General features: G+C 46.3%; 3 protein-coding genes across 3 annotated transcripts; all 3 read left to right on the top strand.

Annotated features, from left to right (window-relative positions):
• The first annotated feature begins 9320 nt into the window (after positions 1-9320).
• LOC112269966 (defensin Tk-AMP-D5-like) lies at positions 9321-9896 on the top strand. The gene is given in 3 exon segments (XM_024457536.1): positions 9321-9452; positions 9552-9661; positions 9663-9896. Coding segments are annotated over 3 exon segments (225 nt in total). The 5' UTR covers positions 9321-9395; the 3' UTR covers positions 9721-9896.
• Positions 9897-13722: 3826 nt separating this feature from the next.
• LOC112270651 (putative F-box protein At5g15660) lies at positions 13723-14979 on the top strand. The gene has a single exon (XM_024458570.1). The coding sequence runs from the start codon at positions 13723-13725 to the stop codon at positions 14977-14979; it is 1257 nt and encodes a 418-aa protein (XP_024314338.1).
• A 1130-nt stretch (positions 14980-16109) lies between these two features.
• On the top strand, positions 16110-17576 carry LOC100833456 (probable carboxylesterase 15). Its single transcript, XM_003561356.4, has one exon. The coding sequence runs from the start codon at positions 16334-16336 to the stop codon at positions 17369-17371; it is 1038 nt and encodes a 345-aa protein (XP_003561404.1). The 5' UTR covers positions 16110-16333; the 3' UTR covers positions 17372-17576.
• Positions 17577-20069: the final 2493 nt, after the last annotated feature.

The raw sequence follows: 20069 nt of genomic DNA on the forward strand, positions 1-20069 counted from the left end.
GTTCATGTAATCTCATGGCTAAGTGTGGTAAAAAAACAAGTGGTAAATTCTTTTTCTCATGGCCAAGTCTGTGCACCAGGGTGATTAATTATCTTCACATGCCGGATCTATAGACGAGGGGCCAGATGGGTGGCACCCCCTCCATTACTAAATTCATGTCGTAGTTTTAGTTCAAATTTGAACTAAAATGATGATAAGAATTTTGGGACGGAGGGAGTGGTTAGCAAAACAATTAACTTCACCAACTGTTCATGCAAGGGAAAAGTGTCTGGAAATGGAGCAGCGGTACAATGTGCTACCAAACATTTTCGTGGCGAAGCCAAAAGGCACTACGAGGCGTACGTCCATGTGCATTAGGATTGTTGAAGCAGTGTATTTTGTTGTATCATTTCTGTCTGTATATCGCATTCCCAGTCTTACACGCAGGTACTATAACAGGATACAGGCTATCTTTTGCACGAGTTATCATTTTCGTAGCTTAGCTGGAGGGATAAGAGTGTGCGTACGTGCACTGACCTGTGTTAATTGTAATTGTTGTCTAATCGACATTCCGTGTATCGGTGTATGTACTTGCCTGAACCATGAGAACCAGAAAAATACTTCCTCCGTTCCTAAATTCTTGTTGTGTTTTTAGTACAAATTTGAACTAAAACCACGACAAAAATACTACCTCCGTTCCTAAATTGTTGTCGTGGTTTTAGTTCAAATTTGTACTCCGCAGTTTTAAACACCATTAATAAAATTCTGCTGTTTGTTAAACAAGAAGATCTTGTAGTTGTTGAGATTTAGTTGTAACCGAGTTGTAATCAAGGATCGTCTGTAGATAAGGACGAATCCCTTAACCTAGTTATTGTAACTAACCAGATGTAAATCCTCCGGCCAGGGTTTTTAGCCTGAGATCAATAAATACCACGCGGCCTCCTACGGGAGGAGATACGCTTCCTAATTTTACATAGTATCAGAACCATCCTCTTCCCACAATCCCGATGGCATCTAGCTCTTCTTCCTCTTCAAGTCTCAATCAGCAGGTCTCTGAGAAATTGACACGTGAGAACTATGTGCTATGGAAAGCACAAGCTCTTCCTTCAGTCCGCGGGGCGATGCTGTTTGGCTACCTCGACGGCACCACTCCCACGCCACCAGAGAAGCTCAAGATTCAGAAGGGAGACCTGACCGAGAAGGTCCCCAATCCTGCCTACGCGCTATGGATGGCGCAAGATCAGCAGGTTCTGGGATATCTCCTGAATTCCATCTCAAAGGAGGTGCTCCCGCAAGTCGCTTCCATGACCACTTCTCGTCAGGTCTGGAAAGCTCTCGAGGACATGTTCTCCTCGCAGTCCAAGGCGCGGGTAGTCAATATCCGCATGACGATGGCGAACCTGAAGAAAGGTTCGATGACTGCTGCTGAGTACTTCAGCAAGATGAAGGCCTACCGAGATGAACTGGCCTCAATGGTTTGCTTTAGACTTTTGGGCGTTTTGGTGTGTTTGTGTGATTTGGGCTTTGACATGTTATCTTCGGTCAGAATTGAGGTTCAACTTGAGCCATTGACCGACCTCAAAAAAAAAAAAAACTTGAGCCATTGACTTAAAAAAAAAACTTGAGCCATTGGTAATGCATGGCGAAACCAAAAATCTTTATAACGTGAGTTGTATATACAAACATAATAAAAATATAATATTTGAAATTTATTTTGATGTGACACAAATATATAAATTAACTATTAAACGTAATTTAGAAGAAAACTGTTCTACCAATCGGTAGCATAGAAAAAAAATGCAACTTCAGTGTTTCAAAATGTGTGTGTGTGTCTATTATATATATACCCGAATAATTTATAGAATATAATTTGAATATGATTGAAAACTGAAAAAAAAAGTGAATAATAATTAAAAATAATGAAAAATATTAAATCTTAAGAGCCATCGTTAGCATGTATTAGGCATATAAGACCCATCATCAGCATACAAGATCACAAATGTATGGGATCTTATGATTTATGATGTGCAGACGAAGAATAGCCAAGGAAGCAGACAATAAGGCTGCAGTGTGTCGTAGACACTATCATTAAAGCGCAAGACTACTCCCAAGATGAAGGAAGCCACATTCGTATGCAACCAAAGAGTGAAGTGGGAGCCAAAAGACCCCTTATCACCATGCATGCATGCATCCAAAGGTTATAAAAGAAGCCTAGGACCTATAAAGGAAGTGCATCATGGACATGGAGAAATGTGAGGTAAATAATGCATGGGAGCACGATTTGAACCAGCCATGGTGCCTATATAAGGAGGCTCTTTGCAGCATTAGAGGACACACAATCATCGAGCACAACACAAGCCTTCAGAGCAGCAAGTAGTTCAGGGCAGCTAGCCAGAAAACTATCTGCTCTCTAGTAGTAGTACCACTTCCCACTGTAATAAAGCATGTGTAATCAAGGCATTTGTAACATAAAACTGGGAAGGTAGTAAGGTAATTTTTTATCTTTGTGTGAAACCTTCGGGGGTTCCCGAAAGGGAAAACCGTATGTAAGCTATATTGTGAAATGAAGTAGTTTAGTTTTTCCCTCGGTCTTTTTAGCATGTTTATACGGGTGGGTGCTTATGCTAGGGATCCTATAGGAGAAACCTCTGCGTGTAGTTCTCTGTTAAGCCGTGTGTATGGCGTTGAAATGAGAACCTTGTAACCGTAGAGAAGTGTTCCTTTCGGGTGGAACTGCCTGGGAAGACGATAAGAAATCACCCATATAAACCTGACTAAAAACGCTTAGGGAAATAAACTTAGCTACTCCTGAAGTAATATAGTAATAAATACGGTGAGTACTGAGTAGGATTATTACATCACTGCGAAAACCGTCGGTAGTTCCGTTGGCCTCACCAGCCTTAAAAGATCCTGCAAAAAGATATTCATAATATTAAAATATTTAATTTACCATATAACCTAATATTAGCCAAAATAATCTGAATATTAACGTAGCAAATATTTATTAATATTCCATATATATATATATAATTTATGTTCGTGCGTGCTTGCTGAGGTAGAGATCCCGTTCTTGGACGTTTGTGGGGGAAGTCGGAGTCGCCAGCTCAGGAAGAGTGTTTGTGTGATGACGATGACCTCTGCGTGCAACCTCGACGACTATATTCTTTCGGCTGCGTTCGTTGAGTGAGCGTGGGTGGCCAGGTCGAACAATGTGGTCTTTGGTGCCATCATGTTTCATGATGGTGCTTTGGGCGTTTGTGACGGTTTTTGTCATGTTTTTCGTTAAATTGGACAACTCTATTCTTCCCCTGGACTCCGGTTGAAAAAAATAAAACATGCTTAATTTTGATATTCGGAGGAGTTGTCACCGTGTTCTGTTTCTGCAAACGAGCCTTTCCTCCAGGATCACAAATAAATGTTCTTTCGCTTAACCATATGCATATATGGTTCAAAAGAAGCAGGCCCAAGTTTTCTGCTGTGGTTTCTGTAGCTGAACATAGCACAAAGTGCTAGTCAACTAACACAAAACACTGAAGATTTATTGCGCTAATCAGCGGCTACTCTGAATACGAGAATAGTGGAACGTAGAAACGATGTGACATAATTTTGACCGTCAGAAGAGCCATTTTGTAATTTTATGGTTGTGTTACCATATTTTCATCGGGCAGATGAACCTCTCAAAAGCAGAGTAAGAATGGCGTTGCTGTTGCATTGCATGTGGTTTCTGTACCTGAAACAGAGCAAAAAGTCTGACGAGTATCCGAAACAGGGCAAAAGAGGAGCATCGCCCGCCAAGGAGGCGTCGATCGAAGAAAACGGGTGCGCTGATGAAAAGCAGCGAGGAGCTTTCCCATCCACGGGCGTATGGAACACTTGAATTTTGTCATGGAATTCATGCAGGGATCGAACAATTAATTGTGCCGCGTACTCTTGTTTAATGCATCTCTGATATTTTACATAAAACCAGAAGTGGCTGCATCGACCTGGCCACCGATTATATCTTTTCTGTTTTATATGGAGGTTGGCAGTTGGTTATACTAAAAAACAGTATGGAGGTTGGCAGTTGGCAGTTGGCTATACTAAAAAAATCGGTGCACTCCTTATCCTAGAAGAAATCTTTATGCCACTATGGGTATAAAACTATAGACTCCCCTACCCCTCCTCCAACAACCCACTCCAATTTTCCTCCCTATAGTCCATTCTTGTACCATCCATCTGCATCTAACATTCCAAAAATTCAAACTCTTTCATATGCATTGCATTCATGGGCATCATGCCACAATTGCTTTTTTTGAATTCAAATTTGAATCTCAAAAGGCTTTAAAAATGTTTTATTTCATTTTTTAAACCCTAGGGTTTCACCCATTTGAGCTTTGGATCTTAAAACCAATAGGTTTATCTATAAATGGGGTTTATTGCATAAATAAGCTATCCCATAATTTTTGGATATTTTTTTGGAGTTGAAAAACTATTTTATTTAAATAGTTATATAGCTCTAAAGGCATTTATAGGGAAAATGTATTTTTATATATTTTATTTTGAGGGGAAATTACTCCCAAAAGTTGAATCATGATAAAACATGATTTTACAAATTTTCTGGAATTTATTTGGATCAATTTGGAGTTCAAAATCAAAAGATATCAAAGAAATCAGAAAAAGGAAAAAGGAAAAGAGAAAAAAGGAAAACCGGACCTGCCCGGCCAAATGGGCCCCGCTTCGCCCGCGCCTGAACCGAACCGAGCCGGCCCAGAGCACGCGCGCCCGCGCGGAGCGACCGACAGGCGGGCCCCACCTGTCGGGGTCGTCCCCTACCTTGGGCAAGCGCCCGAACCGGCGCCGCGCGCCATCACTGGAGACCTGCCGATTCCGTCGTCCCCACGGTCCCCGAGCGCGTCACTATAAAGGGCAAGAATCCCTCGTCCTTTTCCCCAACCTTGCCCACCCAACTGTGCGCCCACGCTGCCCAAATTGCTCGCCGGAAGAACCCTAGCCGCCGCGTCTTCTGCTCGCCGCGGGCAATAAGGTGAGACATCGCCGACCTCGACTCGTTTTTCTTGATCCCCACACCCGCGCGCATCTTCTGACATGCGCCATTTTCCTTTTGGGGCGCCGTAGCTCACAACCGACGCACGCCCGAAGCTCCGCGCCGCCGCCGAGCTCACCCGAAGACCACTGCATGCCGCCGTTGATCTTCCACCGTCCAAGAGGTACGAGAATGACCGCGTTTTTCCTCCTCTTCGTTTTCCCCTTTGCCGGATCGTCTCGAGCGCACCGGAGCGCCCGCGCCGCCGTCCCCGTGGAGTTCGCCGGCGAGAGGACTCGCCGGAACCCTAACCCTAGCTGCCGGAGACGCGGGAGCGACCGTGACCGTTAGATCTCGTCCGACGGACGAGATTAGATCTTTTTAATCGAACCGGTATCTTTCAATCAGAACCGTCCGATCCATTTTAAGTTAGATCCCACGGTCGCGTTTTAATCTTTTTCCTGAACCGGTACCGGCCAATCACCGAGCGCCACGTGTCCTCTATTAAAATGAAAAACTTAATCCCGGATTTAATTAAAAGACACTTTTGCAGAAAAACCCCTGTAACTTCAAATACTTATAACTTTTAAACCTTTTGGCCAAATTTGACAAGTTTTACCTTTCTGGAAAGCTCTTGACCTGTAGAATCTTTTAGCACTGTTTAAATTTAAATTTGAATTTTTGAACCACGGTCAATTTACAGAATAGTGTTTAATGCCATTTAATTCATAACTAATTATTTAGAAACCCTTTTTAATTGAAACCAGTGCCCAAATTTTTTTTATTGTCCTCTGTCCATTGGGACAGAGAGATAAAATTTTGAATTAAATTATTTGGCTGATGCCAATGAAACTATAATTTAGGGTTTTAATTAATTGTTTTTGCCTTTTTGTTTAAAACCCTAATGCATTTGTTTTAAGTACAATGCTTAGGACCAGTTGATCACCCGAATAAAATCAACCCAATCATGTCAAATTCTTTGCATTGCATCATGGCATATATCTCTTTTTGATTGTATTGTACGTTTATATATGCATTGTTTGTATTCGTTTAGTTTTTTCGGAGAGCGAACTGTGTGATTGCGAAGAGTGTTTGAATTCCAACTGCTACCAAGGCAAGTTCACTTTGACCATCATCCTACTATTTTATTATGCACTAGTTTTTGTTAGTTGCATTGTTAGCATTATTATTGTATCTATGCTAGCTATGATTTCTCCTAGTAGTATAGGATACCCTTGCCATGTCCTTACCACCAATTGCCATTGTAGTAGTAAATGCTATACTATGATAGTATACGAGGGTGGTATTATTACAATGTGATATTATTGAATTAAAGTATGGTTTTCCTAGTGTATGGCAAAACAAGTAATTCAATGAATCTTCCTGGGTGGGCTGCTTTGAGTATTTGAGATGTATGTGACGTCAAGTCCATTTCTATGGGTCCATTTCTATGAGTCGTCTCGCCATTTCTATGGGAGCGCCTGCGTCGCAAAATGTGGGATGCCACCCGAGGTAACTAGAGACTGGATTAGTTTCCTGTTTAGTAGCTTCCAGTACAACCACATAGTATTATGGGCTCTGTCAGGATGGATATAAGAAATATGAACCTGGATCCGAGGTGACATCGGTATGTAGCAGTGTAGGTTGGAACGTGTCCCTCAGGTGGTCTGGGGGAATATGTTCTGAAAATTCCTGTAATCGATGCCGTTGCTACTCTACCCTGAGGACAGCAAGGGATTAACACGTCGGTTTCTTGTGGGTAAAGTGTACCACCTCTCGAGAGTGTCAAACTAAGTACTTAGCCGTGTCCTCGGTTACGGACAATTATGAGCAGCTAGATTTGGGGGCTGTAAGGAAGGTCTCACTGATTCCAATTTTTTAATAAAATGAATGGTTTGAACTGGGTATGAGCATTGATGTGCCTACTCAATGTGCCTAGGTTAATAGGAGCATGGGTGTTTCTACCCGTGTCCAATAGAATTTAAAACTATTTGTTTAAAAATGATAGAATTGAACAATGATGCTTTTATGCAAATAGCCAAACCCCTCCTAACCAAATTATGCATGTACTTGGTAGGTCATTTATAACTCTGGTGAATTTGCCAATACATTCAAATGTATTGACCACGTAGTGGTTGCAATTAACAATGCAGGTGGATCCGACGATGAGTGAGGTTCGTCGTTATGTTGTGGGTCATGTGCTTACATTCCAACATGCTCTCACCTTGGAGTAGTTGTGGCCCTTATGTTTTACCCTTTTCCGCTGCAGTTTTGAAAACAACATTTTATGATGTTGAAACAGTATTTGTTTATGCTGATCCGAGGGATCATGCGAGGTTGTAAGTACTATTTAAATCCTGGATGATGCGATGTAATAAAGTATTTTTGATCTTTGTTTCTGTATATTTCATCATGAAACCGTGTGTGCTAGTGAGTCGATCCAGAGACTAGCACAGTAAGCACTGAGATCGAACGTCGCTTCACTACAGTCCTCCTTATCTTTCACAAGAATCAAAATGGATCTGTCTGTGAAATTTTGTGTGATTGTCCTTCTGGTTCTTGTGACCACAGGCGTGTTTCTTGTCTCAATCTGTCAGCCTGGAACCACTCTATTGTCCCGGTCTACTCACGTTATTCAAGGGTAGCTAATTGTGCTTTGTTTTGTCCGTGCAGAGAACATGGGGCTAGTGCAGGTTGCTCTGGCGAGGGACTGTGAGGCACCAAGCCACAAGTTTCATGGAGCGTGTGTGCGCGACTCCAATTGCGCAAGCGTTTGCGAGACCGAGGGTTTCAGTGGGGACAAGCGTGAGGGCCCTCTTATGCGCTGTTACTGCACCAAACAGTGCTAGATGACCTCCCTTTCTTCATGCATACATGCTCCAATGTAATAAATCCGTAGGTATTTATGCATGTATGTGTATGCATACCCTTCAGAGTGCTTATGGGACTTATAAGAATAAAAGGTGACATACCCTTCAGACTGCCTGTGGGACTTATAAGAATAAAAAGTGACTGGAAAATTTGATGGATTCTTGCATTCTCTTATGAGAGAACATAGTTGTTCCCCAGGGTAAATCTTGAATTGACTGCATGGAGGAATTATGGGAACCCAAATCTTAATGTCGTGGTTAGACTTGCCTAAGCATATTATTTTACTCATGGATCTGGTATTTGGAAATATAATTAAAAACTATATTGTCGTGAATTAGCGTGTACCTACCATTGGCTCTGCCACATGAGAAAAGAGTGAGGCAGCAGCAGCCGCGTCTCCTATATCAATTGCCTAGATGACTAGGTTTTTAAAAAAAACATCTTGTAAATTATCTTAAATTTCAATGAAATGTCGTTTGATTTGAAGAATTTTAGCCTAGTTCAATGAAATTAGCTGAAATAAAATTGTAGTATTGGGGGCGTGGCTCGGACGTGCCCGCCCCCCAAAATAATCTTTGTGCCCGTGCTTCCCATACGGCCCAAAGAACTGGCAGGCCGGATGCCATACGAAGTACGGCTGCGTGGTTTCAGTACCTGAAACAGAGCATAAGTCCGACGAAGCGACGAATAGGGCACCTGAAACAGAGCAAAAGAGGAGCATCAGCCGCCAAGGAGGCGGCGATGGAGGAAAACTGGTGCGCTGATACGTACTCGCATCCTCCCCTTTCGTCTCCTCACGTCACGTATATTGCAGAAAATCGCTCATGTTGACACCTTTTTTCCCCGTATGACCAGCAGTAGCGGGGCTTCACTATCGAAAGAAAACCCAGATTCTAGTCCAAACGTAAATGGAAAACAACCACAGTTTTAAAACTGCACTAGCCGTACGTCTAAAGCAACAAGAACTCATGGCACGAGGCAACCAAAGCACGAAGTGCATTGCATGGCCGATGCGTCTAACTATGAGATTGCCGCTACCTCGACGTCCAGTATGCATCACGACCGGGGCGTCGTTGTCGTTGCTCTGACCCCAACCCTTGACCACAACAATTCCGGCCTTGCGGTCAGCCGTCTCTGACTTCGGTCATGTAATTGTCATGGAATTCTAGCAGGTTCGATCAATTAATTGTGCGGCGTACTCTTGTTTAGTACTTCACTGATATTGCACATAAAAATCAGAAGTGGCTGCATTGACCTGGCCACCGATTCTATCTTTTCTGTCCTATATGGAGGTTGGTCGGGGATGTTTTCCTTTTCGAAAGAAAAATAATAATATGGAGGTTGGTAGTGGGGCTATACTAAAAAAAAATCGGTGCACTGCTTATCCTAAGAGGTGCCGCTAGAGGTATAAAACTATAGACTCCCCCATCCCTCCTCCAACAACCCACTCCAAATTTCATCTATCTAGTTCTTTCTCGTACTATTCATCTGGCAGTCCTCCTTATCTTTCACAAGAATCAAAATGGATTTGTCCATGAAAGTTTTTGTGATTGTCCTTCTGGTTCTTGTGACCACAGGTGTGTTTCCTGTCTCAACATATCAGCCTGGCACCATGTATTGTCTCGGTCTACTGACATTAATCAAGGCTAGTTGATTGCTTTGTTTTCTCTGTGTAGAGAACATGGGGCTAGTGCAGGTGGCTTTGGCGAGGGACTGTGAGACAGCAAGCCACAAGTTTCATGGTCCATGTGTACGTGACTCCAATTGCGCAAGCGTTTGCGAGACTGGGTTTCACCGGGGGCAAGTGTGGGGGCTATCTCCGCTGTTTCTGCAGCAAGCAGTGCTAGATGACCTTCCTTTCTTCATGCATACATGGTCTCATGTAATAAATCCGTAGGCATACCCGTCAGGCTGCTTATGGGACTCATAAGAATAAAAAGTGACTGGAAAATTTGATGGATCCTTGCATTCTCCTATGAGTGAACATGGTTGCTCCCAATTATGGGGATTAATGTTGTGGTTAGACTTGCCTAAACATATTTTTTTAATTCGTGGATCTGGTATTTGGACACACAATTAAAAAAAGATATATTGTCGTGAATTTCTATATACCTACCATTTGGCTCCGCCCATATGAGAAAAGAGTGAGGCACCTCTCTCATAGAAATGTATGTAGAAGCTTATGACTAGGAAAAACACCCATGCCATTGGAAACGTTTGAGTTTATTTATTGCAACCTTTGGCTTGTCTAAAATCAAATTTTGAGAATTGGTCACTTCCGAATGTTTGCATAAATCTTGGTTACTTGCTCGTTTGCAATTTTCTATAAAACTAGTAATTTCTACTCAAAATTCTTTTGCATCATTCACAGTTGTTTCCACTCCAGTTTCACACGTCAATTCCTTCAGGTCATCGGTTCGACACTCTGCAATCGATCCACTACACTTGTGGGTATCAGGTGCCTAGGCCTTAGGACATGCTCTAGGTGTCACGTTTTCTGCCGCAGCTTCGTCTTGACTCGAGTATATCTAATTTGTGATCATTTTCCTGATTCCTGAAGTTTCTATGCACACAAACAAAAAAGGAAAATATGTTGGAATCTAGTAGAAATTAGTATATTAGTCCTAAAATAATAATTGATTTCATCAGAAAATATACCTCATTAAACTTCAAAAGCAATTGATAGATATGTTTTCGTTGTATCATGAGGTGGCAATTTCTTCCTCAACCATTACTTCGGCTCCGGCTGTCGTGCAATGTTGCCGGCTCGGTCACGCCCTGAGCAACCACGGTGGTGGTGGGCTCTTCTTCCTCGGTCATGGTTTTTGGTATGTGATGGTCTATCACATTTTCTCATTGTTGCTATGTGGTGCCCGACCATCAATCCATGCTTGTTCTATGGTTGCCGGTCAAGCCATGGTTGCTACATGCAAAGTTGCCTATTGTTGACAATACTAGATTGACCATCCTATGTGTTCGCTGTTATGTTCACATAGCTTAATTAAAATGTTAAATTAATAAGAACAAAAGTGTGCTTGGTATTTTCTTATTTAAAATATTAAATTGCTAAGGACATATATGCTTGCTTTTTGGTTACTTAAGATATTACATTGATAAGAAAGATATGTTGCTCTTTTCTTTTTTAGGGTGTTAAATTGATAATAAAGATATGCTGCTCTTTTCTTATTTAATGTATTAAATTAATAAGACGGGTACATATGGACTATCTTTTCTTTTTTAATATATCAAACTGGTAAACACAGATATACTTGCCCTTTATTATTTATTATTTCAGATATTGATTAAATTTCAATTTTAAGATATTTTGTTGTTAAAGATATGCTGCCATGGCATTTAACTACTAACCATCCCCCACACCCAGCACCGGCACCACCTGGCCTCCTGCAATAAACACCACTCCCCATCCCCCTCTTTAATTTCATCGTCATACTATTTAGTTAGAGATTTTTGGGACTATCCATCTGAATGGGCCTTAGTCTTAGAGGATGCAAGTAGGGAGGATTGGGGACGTGAAATGTCAGTTTGAAACAGGGTGAGAAATAATGTTTCGGCTACAACCCTAACCCCCGTCCGTCTCAGGAGAGGCGACCGGGGGAGAAACCCTAGCCACCGCCAGGCCCTCCCCCGCGAGTCCCCCTCTGCCACCGCTGCCGCCGGCCTTGCCGCGGTGGCGGCGGCCCCCTTTCCGCCTCCGAAGGTCGCGGTAGGGCTGTAGGGCCGTTTCTGTGCGGGAGCTCGGTGGCGGCGCGATGTGGAGCTCCTGCGGCGGCGGCCAGCTAGGTCGCCGGATCCAGGGCTCGGCGCCCGGATCTGCAGCGGGGCCGGCGTTTGGTGGCGGCGTGGTGACGTGGTGTGGGCTGGTTCTGGTGCGGTCTCAGCTCTGCTCGGTCGTTGGATCCGGGGCTCTACGCTCGGTTCAGCGGCTCGCGGTTCCTTGGCCTTCATGGAAACTTCTCTTGCTCTGGAGTTCTCTGGCCGTGTGGGCGCGGCGGCGGTCGCCGGGCTCGTTTTCCTGCTGTTCCTTGCCATGACCTGCTGTGGGTTGTTGTGGGGCTTGGCGAAAGCCTGGGCCAGTTGTTGCAGGTCCCAACAATGGTGACGTCTGAGGGCGTCGTGTACTTCTTGAAGGCAATGTTGTGGCCCTCCCTCAAATCCGGGTGAAAGCCCTAGGTCCTCTGGACCGGGCGGTGGCGGCGCTGTGCGTCGTTGACTCCTTGGGGACGCCGTCTTGGAGCTGTGGTTTCCCCGCGGGTCGATGCAGCTGCTGGGCAGCGGGTTCTGACCTTTCGTGGTTTCCTTCTTCAGGCATTGTCAATCATTTTCCATGCGTTGTTCTGAGCTTCGTGTTCCTGGCTTGTCTCGGCTATTGATGCCTTTCGACGGCGTGAATGGCCAGCATCTCCACAGCGTGCTCGGGGTGTCCTGTGGCAGGGTTGGCGGTCAAGGTTCGTGCGCGGTGTCGGGTCTCGGCTTCCTATTGCCCTTCGACTTTGCCTTGGCAGTTGGAGGTCTTTCGACGGCGACGGCGGCACTCATTGACCTGCTCGCTCCGGTGGTCGTGGTGATGGCTGCTGACTAGGGTGTTGTTGTTTGTGCTCTTAGCAATGTCTCGGTGTCGAGATGCCTTTCAATGGTGTCGTGAACGTTCCTCTAGCAACGTGTGTGTTTTCTTGTGGCGATGTTTGTTGTATGTCCTCTTGAGTTGTTCTCTGTACTTTCTTTTTCTTGGTACAATCTTTATACTTTTTTCTACCTTAATTAATGAAAGTAGTGTTGGCTGCATTTCGTCAAAAAAAAAAAGTCAGTTTGAGGGTCATTTTTCACCCGCCGGTCGCTTTTGGGTCTTAGGGAATGCGCTCTGGGTTCCGTAAATTAATTTAGGGAACTGAGAATGAGATAGAGAACTTGCTAAATAGTGGTTGTGCCCATCTTTAAAACCTTTTAAAGAACCACTTTAGAAAAACTGCTAGAGATACTATTAGGCTGCGTTTGGGCATTGCGGTGGATTCTCGTAATCTCGTTTTTCTCATCTGTTTTTCACTATTTTCGTGTTTGGATCACCAATTTTTCTTGACTTTTGTATGTATTTTTTCATAACAGGTTATAAAATCTATTAATATCTATTAAATTGGAGTTGGTGGTGATGGTACGGTCGCGGTCGTCGCCGTAGGTTAACTTCGTTAAAATTACAACCAATATGCCACTGCTCATTATTTTCTTTTCTTCCAGTTAAAATTACAACCAATATGTCACTGCCCGTTATTTTTTTTTCCTCCAGTTTTTTTCACGATTTTTCCTACTCCATCTTACAACCGACCACCACACCCGCATGCCGACCTCGACAGCACCATGAGTTGCCTACACAGAAAATAAAAATAAATAATTTGTGATTTTATTGACCCGTAGCAATGGGCGGGCTAGTAAATTTAGCGCAGCGCTTCAGGGACGTCAAACGTTAGGCACGAAGTCACAATTTATGGGAGTAGATTTGACGCGGGTTCGTCTTTACAATACGCGTCCGATGCGACACTTCCGTCTGCCCGGGGCCGCGTGGCGAGAATCGCACGTCAAAATCCAATTGCGTGGCAGACCGAAACATACGGGCCAAGCCCAAAGAAACGAGACCTACAGGTCGGACGAACCTCAGCTATTCACCCGTTGTCGGCCCAACCGCATATTGGTTTGGAAAACCAGACCAGCACGTACGTGGCGGTATTTTAGTACCACCTCGATCTGCTTTTGTACAACGGCGAGGTCGGAAAGGACCTCTATAAATTAACGGGTCGGTCGCTCGTTCGATCGATATCCGCAGGTCGATCGAGTCCAAGATGAAGCGCAGGAGGATCAGCAAGGCGGCGCCGATAGAGCTACCAGAGGAACTAATCCACGAGATCCTTCTCCGTCTCCCCGTCAAATCCCTTCTCCGATTCAAGAGCGTGAGCAAAGCCTGGCGCACAACAATCTCCGGCGCCTTCTTCATCCGCTCGCACCTCAACCACTCGACCTCAAAACGGGAGCAGAATCCGTCGCTGCTCATCAGCCCTCTCGCCCTTACTACCCGTGTCTCCCAAACCCAAGGTGATCAGCCATGGCCGCCGACCACCTTCTCCACCCGAATCCGCTTCTACCAATGGCCGCCGGAGCCAGACCGGGCCTTGGACGATCAGGCAAGCCTCATCCACAGCAAAGATTACTCCGGCGAGTTCAGCTCGGTCTGCCACTTCGCCCACTGCGACGGCCTGGTGCTCCTCCCGACGAACACCAAGGTCTACCTCTTCAACCCGGCCACCAGAGACGCCATCACGCTGCCCGATCAAGAAAACCCCAACACGATGCCGGTGCCACGCCGGGTCTGCCTGCCCGTGGGCCTCGGCCTGGACCCTGGCTGCGGCAGGTACAAAGTTGTCCGGCCCTTTTTCCGCTCCAGGCACCCACAAACGGACATCTTCCTCATGGGGACGCAAGTGTACACCGTCGGCGGCGGCGGCGACACGGCTAACTGGAGGGAAGTAGCTGATCCTCCGTACCCTCCGTTGAAGTGGATAACAGCCAAATCGCTCAACGGGCATGTCTACTGGAACATCGATACTTACAATCTGAGCCCACGCCCACGCTGCCTTCTCCGCTTCAGCCTGCAGCACGAGACGTTCGGGGTCACGGCGTTCCCCGACGCCATGGACCCCGACCTCGACGAACCTTTCCTGCTGGAGGCGGTGCGCGGGGAGCTGTTCATGACTACTCCGGCGAGCGCGAGGCCGGGGCCGCAGCCTCTGACCTTGTTGTGGGCCTTGGTGCGAGACGACGGCATGATGAATTCGCGTTGGGAGCTGCGTTACTCGATTGACGTCTCGCACAATTGCCGGCCGTTGGCGCTTCTTCCGGAAGGCCGGGTGATGTTGCTGGTAAGAGGTTGTATTGTCTACCACTACCGGCCTGACGGTAATGAGCTGATGGAAGTGTGTGCGTTGGAAGAGCTGAGGTACCAGCGTCGTCGAGCAGGCAGCTTTGAACGTAATGCTGGGCGGGATGCCTTCTTCTTCATTGTGACATCATACGTGGAAAGTCTGGTTAGACTTACTGCCTAACAAGAGGCATTTCAGCTTGCTCCTTGTGCTTTTTCTCTGTCGGACATGTGTAAATGAACGGCCTTACTGCCAAGAATATTTTAATTGACAGACGACAGCACGCTGTTGGTGTTTCAAAAACAATTATTATGGCAAATCTGACTGCTGTTTAGGTTTGCAGTCTTGCTGATAGGCTTGCCTCCTTTCAACGTTACAGCAAGTTCAGGCTTCAGCAATGTCGACGATGGGAGAAACAGACTCGGGCCTCCTTTGATTCAAAGGATTTCCATAGAAATTTTAGAGGCTTTAAATTCTTAGAAGTTTTTGCTATGTTGATCGTTTAATTCGTATGATTAAATCCTATAGGAATTTTTCTAAGAATTCATTTGTACTACATTCTTTAGGAAAATTTACATCGACTCCTACCTCTTGTAAGAAATTTTTTAGTCCAATCAAACAAATTTTGATGCAAACAAAATCTTACAGGGATCAAGCTCTTGGAAGAAAACTTTTGATCCAATCAAATAAACTTTGATGCAAACAAAATCTTATAAGGATCAAGTGGACATAACATTGCAATCCTATATTTTTTCTATTTTTTTATTTTTCCAATCCTATGAATCAAAAAGGCCCTGAAATTCTTTTTGACACGAAAACAAACTGAAGCTTCAGGGGATCCATTTGTCCGCCCAGATTGACTCCATCACTCCATCACGAGCTGCTCCGCGTGCTGCGGCGGTTCGTGCATGGCGCCGGGGCCGCGACGTTTACCGGCAGCTAGCTGATCTCTGCAATAGAACGCCGGCGACTAGCTGGACGTCTTGTCGACTTGTCCGGAGCTCTGGATTATCGATCGCTAGCTTGTATGCACAGTGGATCGATTCGTGTAAATAAATCGCCACGATTTTCTCGATTGGAAGTCATGTGCACGATCCGTCCCAAGACTTTGACGCCGTGAATTTTGGTCGAGTTGAGTGACTAGCGTCGTGCAAGCAGAGCAAAGGTCCGAAGGAGAAAAAATGCATGCATCCATGCCAATTTTTGACTGACATCATGTCACCCAGCGTCCGCTTCAGAACAGCGACTAGCCGAGACCCTTTGGAACAAACATCGAGCACCAGTGCTGCGTGTTTCGCCACTGATTCCCCTTCGTCCTTCGATTAACTGAAAGACATTAAACAATCCAGCATTATCCCCTGCCTACAATGTTTCGACATCTCCGGAAGTGTACCCATCAGTACAGTTCGTTCAGATCACGTGCTGGGGGGTTACTCTGCTAGTAGCTAAGTTAGGTGACGTACGTAACTACCCGGTGTGCACGATGTCCATTATATGACCCGCGCAGGCACCGCGACGGACACGGCTCTCAGCTCTAATGGCGTCCTCAGCTGATCCAGCCACAGAACCGTACGTGGTGGAGGACTGCCGCGGCGTGCTGCAGCTCCTCAGCGACGGCACCGTCGTGCGCTCTGCGGCGCTGCCCTTCCCCGCCGGCAACGACGACGGCTTGGACAACGACGGCCGCGTGGAGTGGAAGGACGCCGTGTACGACGCCGGCCGCGGCCTCGGCCTCCGCATGTACAAGCCCGCCGCGGCCGAGAAGAAGCTCCCCGTGCTCGTCTACTTCCACGGTGGTGGCTTCTGCATCGGCTCCTACGCGTGGCCCAACTTCCACGCCGGCTGCCTCCGCCTCGCCGCCTCCCTCCCCGCCGTCGTCCTCTCCTTCGACTACCGCCTCGCCCCCGAGCACCGCATCCCCGCCGCCCACGAGGACGCCGCCGCTGCCCTCCTCTGGCTCCGCTCCCAGCTCGCCTCTGACACCTCCAACCCGTGGCTCGCCGACGCGGCCGACCCGCGCAGAGTGTTCGTGTCCGGAGAGTCGGCCGGCGGCAACCTCGCGCACCACCTGGCCCTCCGTTTCGGCGCCTCGGGGCTCGACCCCGTAGCACACATCGCCGGGTACATACTCCTCATGCCGGCGTTCATGTCGGAGCAGCCGACGCGGTCGGAGCTGGACTCGCCGGCCACGGCGTTCCTGACGCGGGACATGTGCGACCGGTACGGCCGCCTCTCGTTCCCCGCCGGCGCCAACAGGGACCACCCGCTGCTGAACCCGCTGGGGCCGGAGAGCCCGAGCCTGGACCCGCTGCTGGACGTGGCCATGCTCGTCGTGGCCGCGGAGGGCGACCTGCTAAGGGACAAGAACGTGGAGTACGCGGAGCGGCTCAAGGCGTTGGCCGCGGAGAAGGGGAAGGGGAAGGAGGAGAACGTGGAGCTCGTCGTGTTCCAGGGTGAGGAGCACGCCTTCTTCGGGGTCAAGCCGATGTCCGAGGCCGCCGGCGAGCTGGTCCGGGTCATCGGGCGGTTCGTGGCGAGGTCCGGGTCCGGCACGGGCGGCGGCCAGATGAGTTGAGCCGTCACTGTCGTCCGTGTGGCGTGGAGCTCAATGTGTTGTCTTCTCATTTATCGCCCGACAAATAATGGAGGTACCAATGTCCACATGTTCATTGATCGGGAAATAATTGTGATAATTGCTTGATATAGTTGCGATTTGGTAACGTCATGGATGGTGGTGACTGGTGAGAGCTTGGCTCATGCAATTCTGCTTTTGCGTTAAACCAGTTTTGAGTTGCCTTCGAAATTGGAAAAGAGATGAGCTGGAGCTGGTCGGGCCATTTAGGCATTTAGCGGTGAGAGCTTGGGCTCATGCAGTACCCTGTACACATGGATGCTGGTGCCTCCTGTCGACTATCGTGTACACAAAATCCAACGGCCCGACTTGTCAGGTCGTGCCATCTCACTATAGGTGGATCGGCCTGGCCTGAACTTGTTAATTGGGCCTGGCCCAGGCACCGGGCACTGCCCGGTCAAGCCCGAGATTAAAGGTGTCAGGCCGGCCCTAAATGGCCACCCCTCGGCCCAGGCGCGGCACGAGGCACGCGCCGGGCCAGGTAAGCCCGACGGGTCTCGAAAAAGCCCGTGGGCACAATCTAGCCCAGTGGTCCTTTTTTGTGTGTTCCAAAGAGAAAATGGGTCAAAAGGCCTTTGCCATGTGACTTATCACAAAAGCCAGCATGGTCAGCACGTGAAAAGCTGAGGGGGAGGTCTTGGATTTGACCCTCTTTGCCCACGGATTTTATTGCCACCGCGCAGTCTATTTAGATTAAGAAAAAAGAAATTCAGTAATCGGGCCCCAGGGGCCTATGGTTGAGGTGCAGACTCGGCACAGCCGGGGCCTCAGGCCAGCCCGGCCCGTTTAATTCTGTGCCGGGCCAGGCACATCCGGGCTAAGCCCGTCGGTCTTTCGGGCTTTGCGAAAAAGCCCGGTCCGTTGGCCACCTATACATCTCACTCTTAGTGGATCTTTCACGTGGCAAGAAGGCCACGAGATAGGACAAACATATGGAGTGGTTTGCGTGGCAGATAAGAAAATATTGCGTGACCGACTAATTTTCCTTGTCAGTAAGGCAGGGTGCAAGCACGAATTAGTGACTTTCCTTTTTTTTGAAAAAAGAGAAGGTTCTCTCTTCGATTTCTCATAAGGAAACCACAAGTTCTACAGGAGTTTTCTTACAGCAATGTAGTGCAGCAAAATAGGACTATCGTCCAGGAAGCAATATAGAGTCAATTCTGAGCAAAACGAACAGAAGTTAAACTAAGATGTCAACTTTGAAGAAAAACACACGCCAGCACCAACACATTTTCCAATTAGTTTCCACTATACAAAATCTCCCCACCCAATTGTCAAAGATCAGCACTCTTCAGCAGTTGAAAATCAACCCTATTTCTCAAGTTTCACAAAACTTCAGCAACCACATGCTTGTCCCCCACGGAAGAAGACTTCTACTTGCCTCCTTTCTCTGCAAAATTGACCAAAGGTTAAGCCTATAACACAAGAGTTTCACCATTCCAAACAGAGAAGTGGGTCTAATATTAGAAAAGCAAGTCTACTCCGAGTTTTTCATAACACCCACAATAGACCTGTCACCCCAACCATAACCAACTTTTAACAGTTCCAAAGAAAGCAGGAAGCCAGATCTGCCACAGGTCAGCAACAGTGTCTGGCAGTCTTGGAAGGTCAAAAGCACACTTCAATACATTCCACATAAAACGAGCTAAAGAATAGTACAAGAACAAATGATCTATAGCGTCCTCCAACCCACAAAACTGACACTTAGTATCCCCCTTCCACCCTCTATGATGCAACACATCTTTGGTCAATCCTAATTTTTAATGGAATTTTAATTTTTCATAGAAATTTCTGTGGGAAATCAACAGTAGTCCACATCAAATGTCTATAATAAGAACTAACATTAAACTATCCCTTCTGGGAGAGAGTCCACCAAATTTTTTCATCAGAAGCAATTAACCTTACCTTTTTAGAAGCAGCAAGTATTTTCCCCCAATCAGCAGATAACCCCCCCCCCCTTCCCCACAGAGCATGCCTAAAACAAATAGTTGCCCCTTTCTTTTGCACCACAACTGCTACATATACATTTATACTGAAGCAGATTTCATATAGGTCAGGGTATTGCTACATCAAGGGTTTGCTCCCAATCCACCAATCCTCCCAAAATCTAGTATTCAACCGGTTTCCAATTCTAAGCTTTCAGAGTTTTAGAAAATCATCCTTATGCAAAATTAGACCAAAACATAGATTTAAGCAAATCTAAACTTACAGAGTTTCAACCCAGATCTATGCCACAAAATTAGACCAAAACATAGTTGTTCTTGATATATCTAGATTTGAGCAAATTTTGCCACAAACCAGAACTATGAACCAAATTCCATATCCATTTTCCTAACAGAGCATGATTCATCATCTCTAAATCAAGTATCCCCAAGCCCCCCTATTCCTTAAGTTGGCAAACTTTCTTCCAAGCAACAATGTGATATTTTTAATACCTACCTCTTCCTACCAGTGCATTTTAGCTCTATAGAATTCAATTCATATATGAACTCCAATAGGTAGCTCATGAAAGGACATCATCATGTATAAAGGTCCACTGTTCAAGTTAGAATTGATCAGAACATTTCTAGCCCCCATATATAAGATCCTCCCCTGCCAACAACTTAGTCTATTTTCAATCCTATTCTCAATCCTCTTCTAG

The sequence above is a fragment of the Brachypodium distachyon genome, chromosome 1 (genome assembly GCF_000005505.3).
Source record: "Brachypodium distachyon strain Bd21 chromosome 1, Brachypodium_distachyon_v3.0, whole genome shotgun sequence".
Taxonomy (NCBI): Eukaryota; Viridiplantae; Streptophyta; class Magnoliopsida; order Poales; family Poaceae; genus Brachypodium; species Brachypodium distachyon.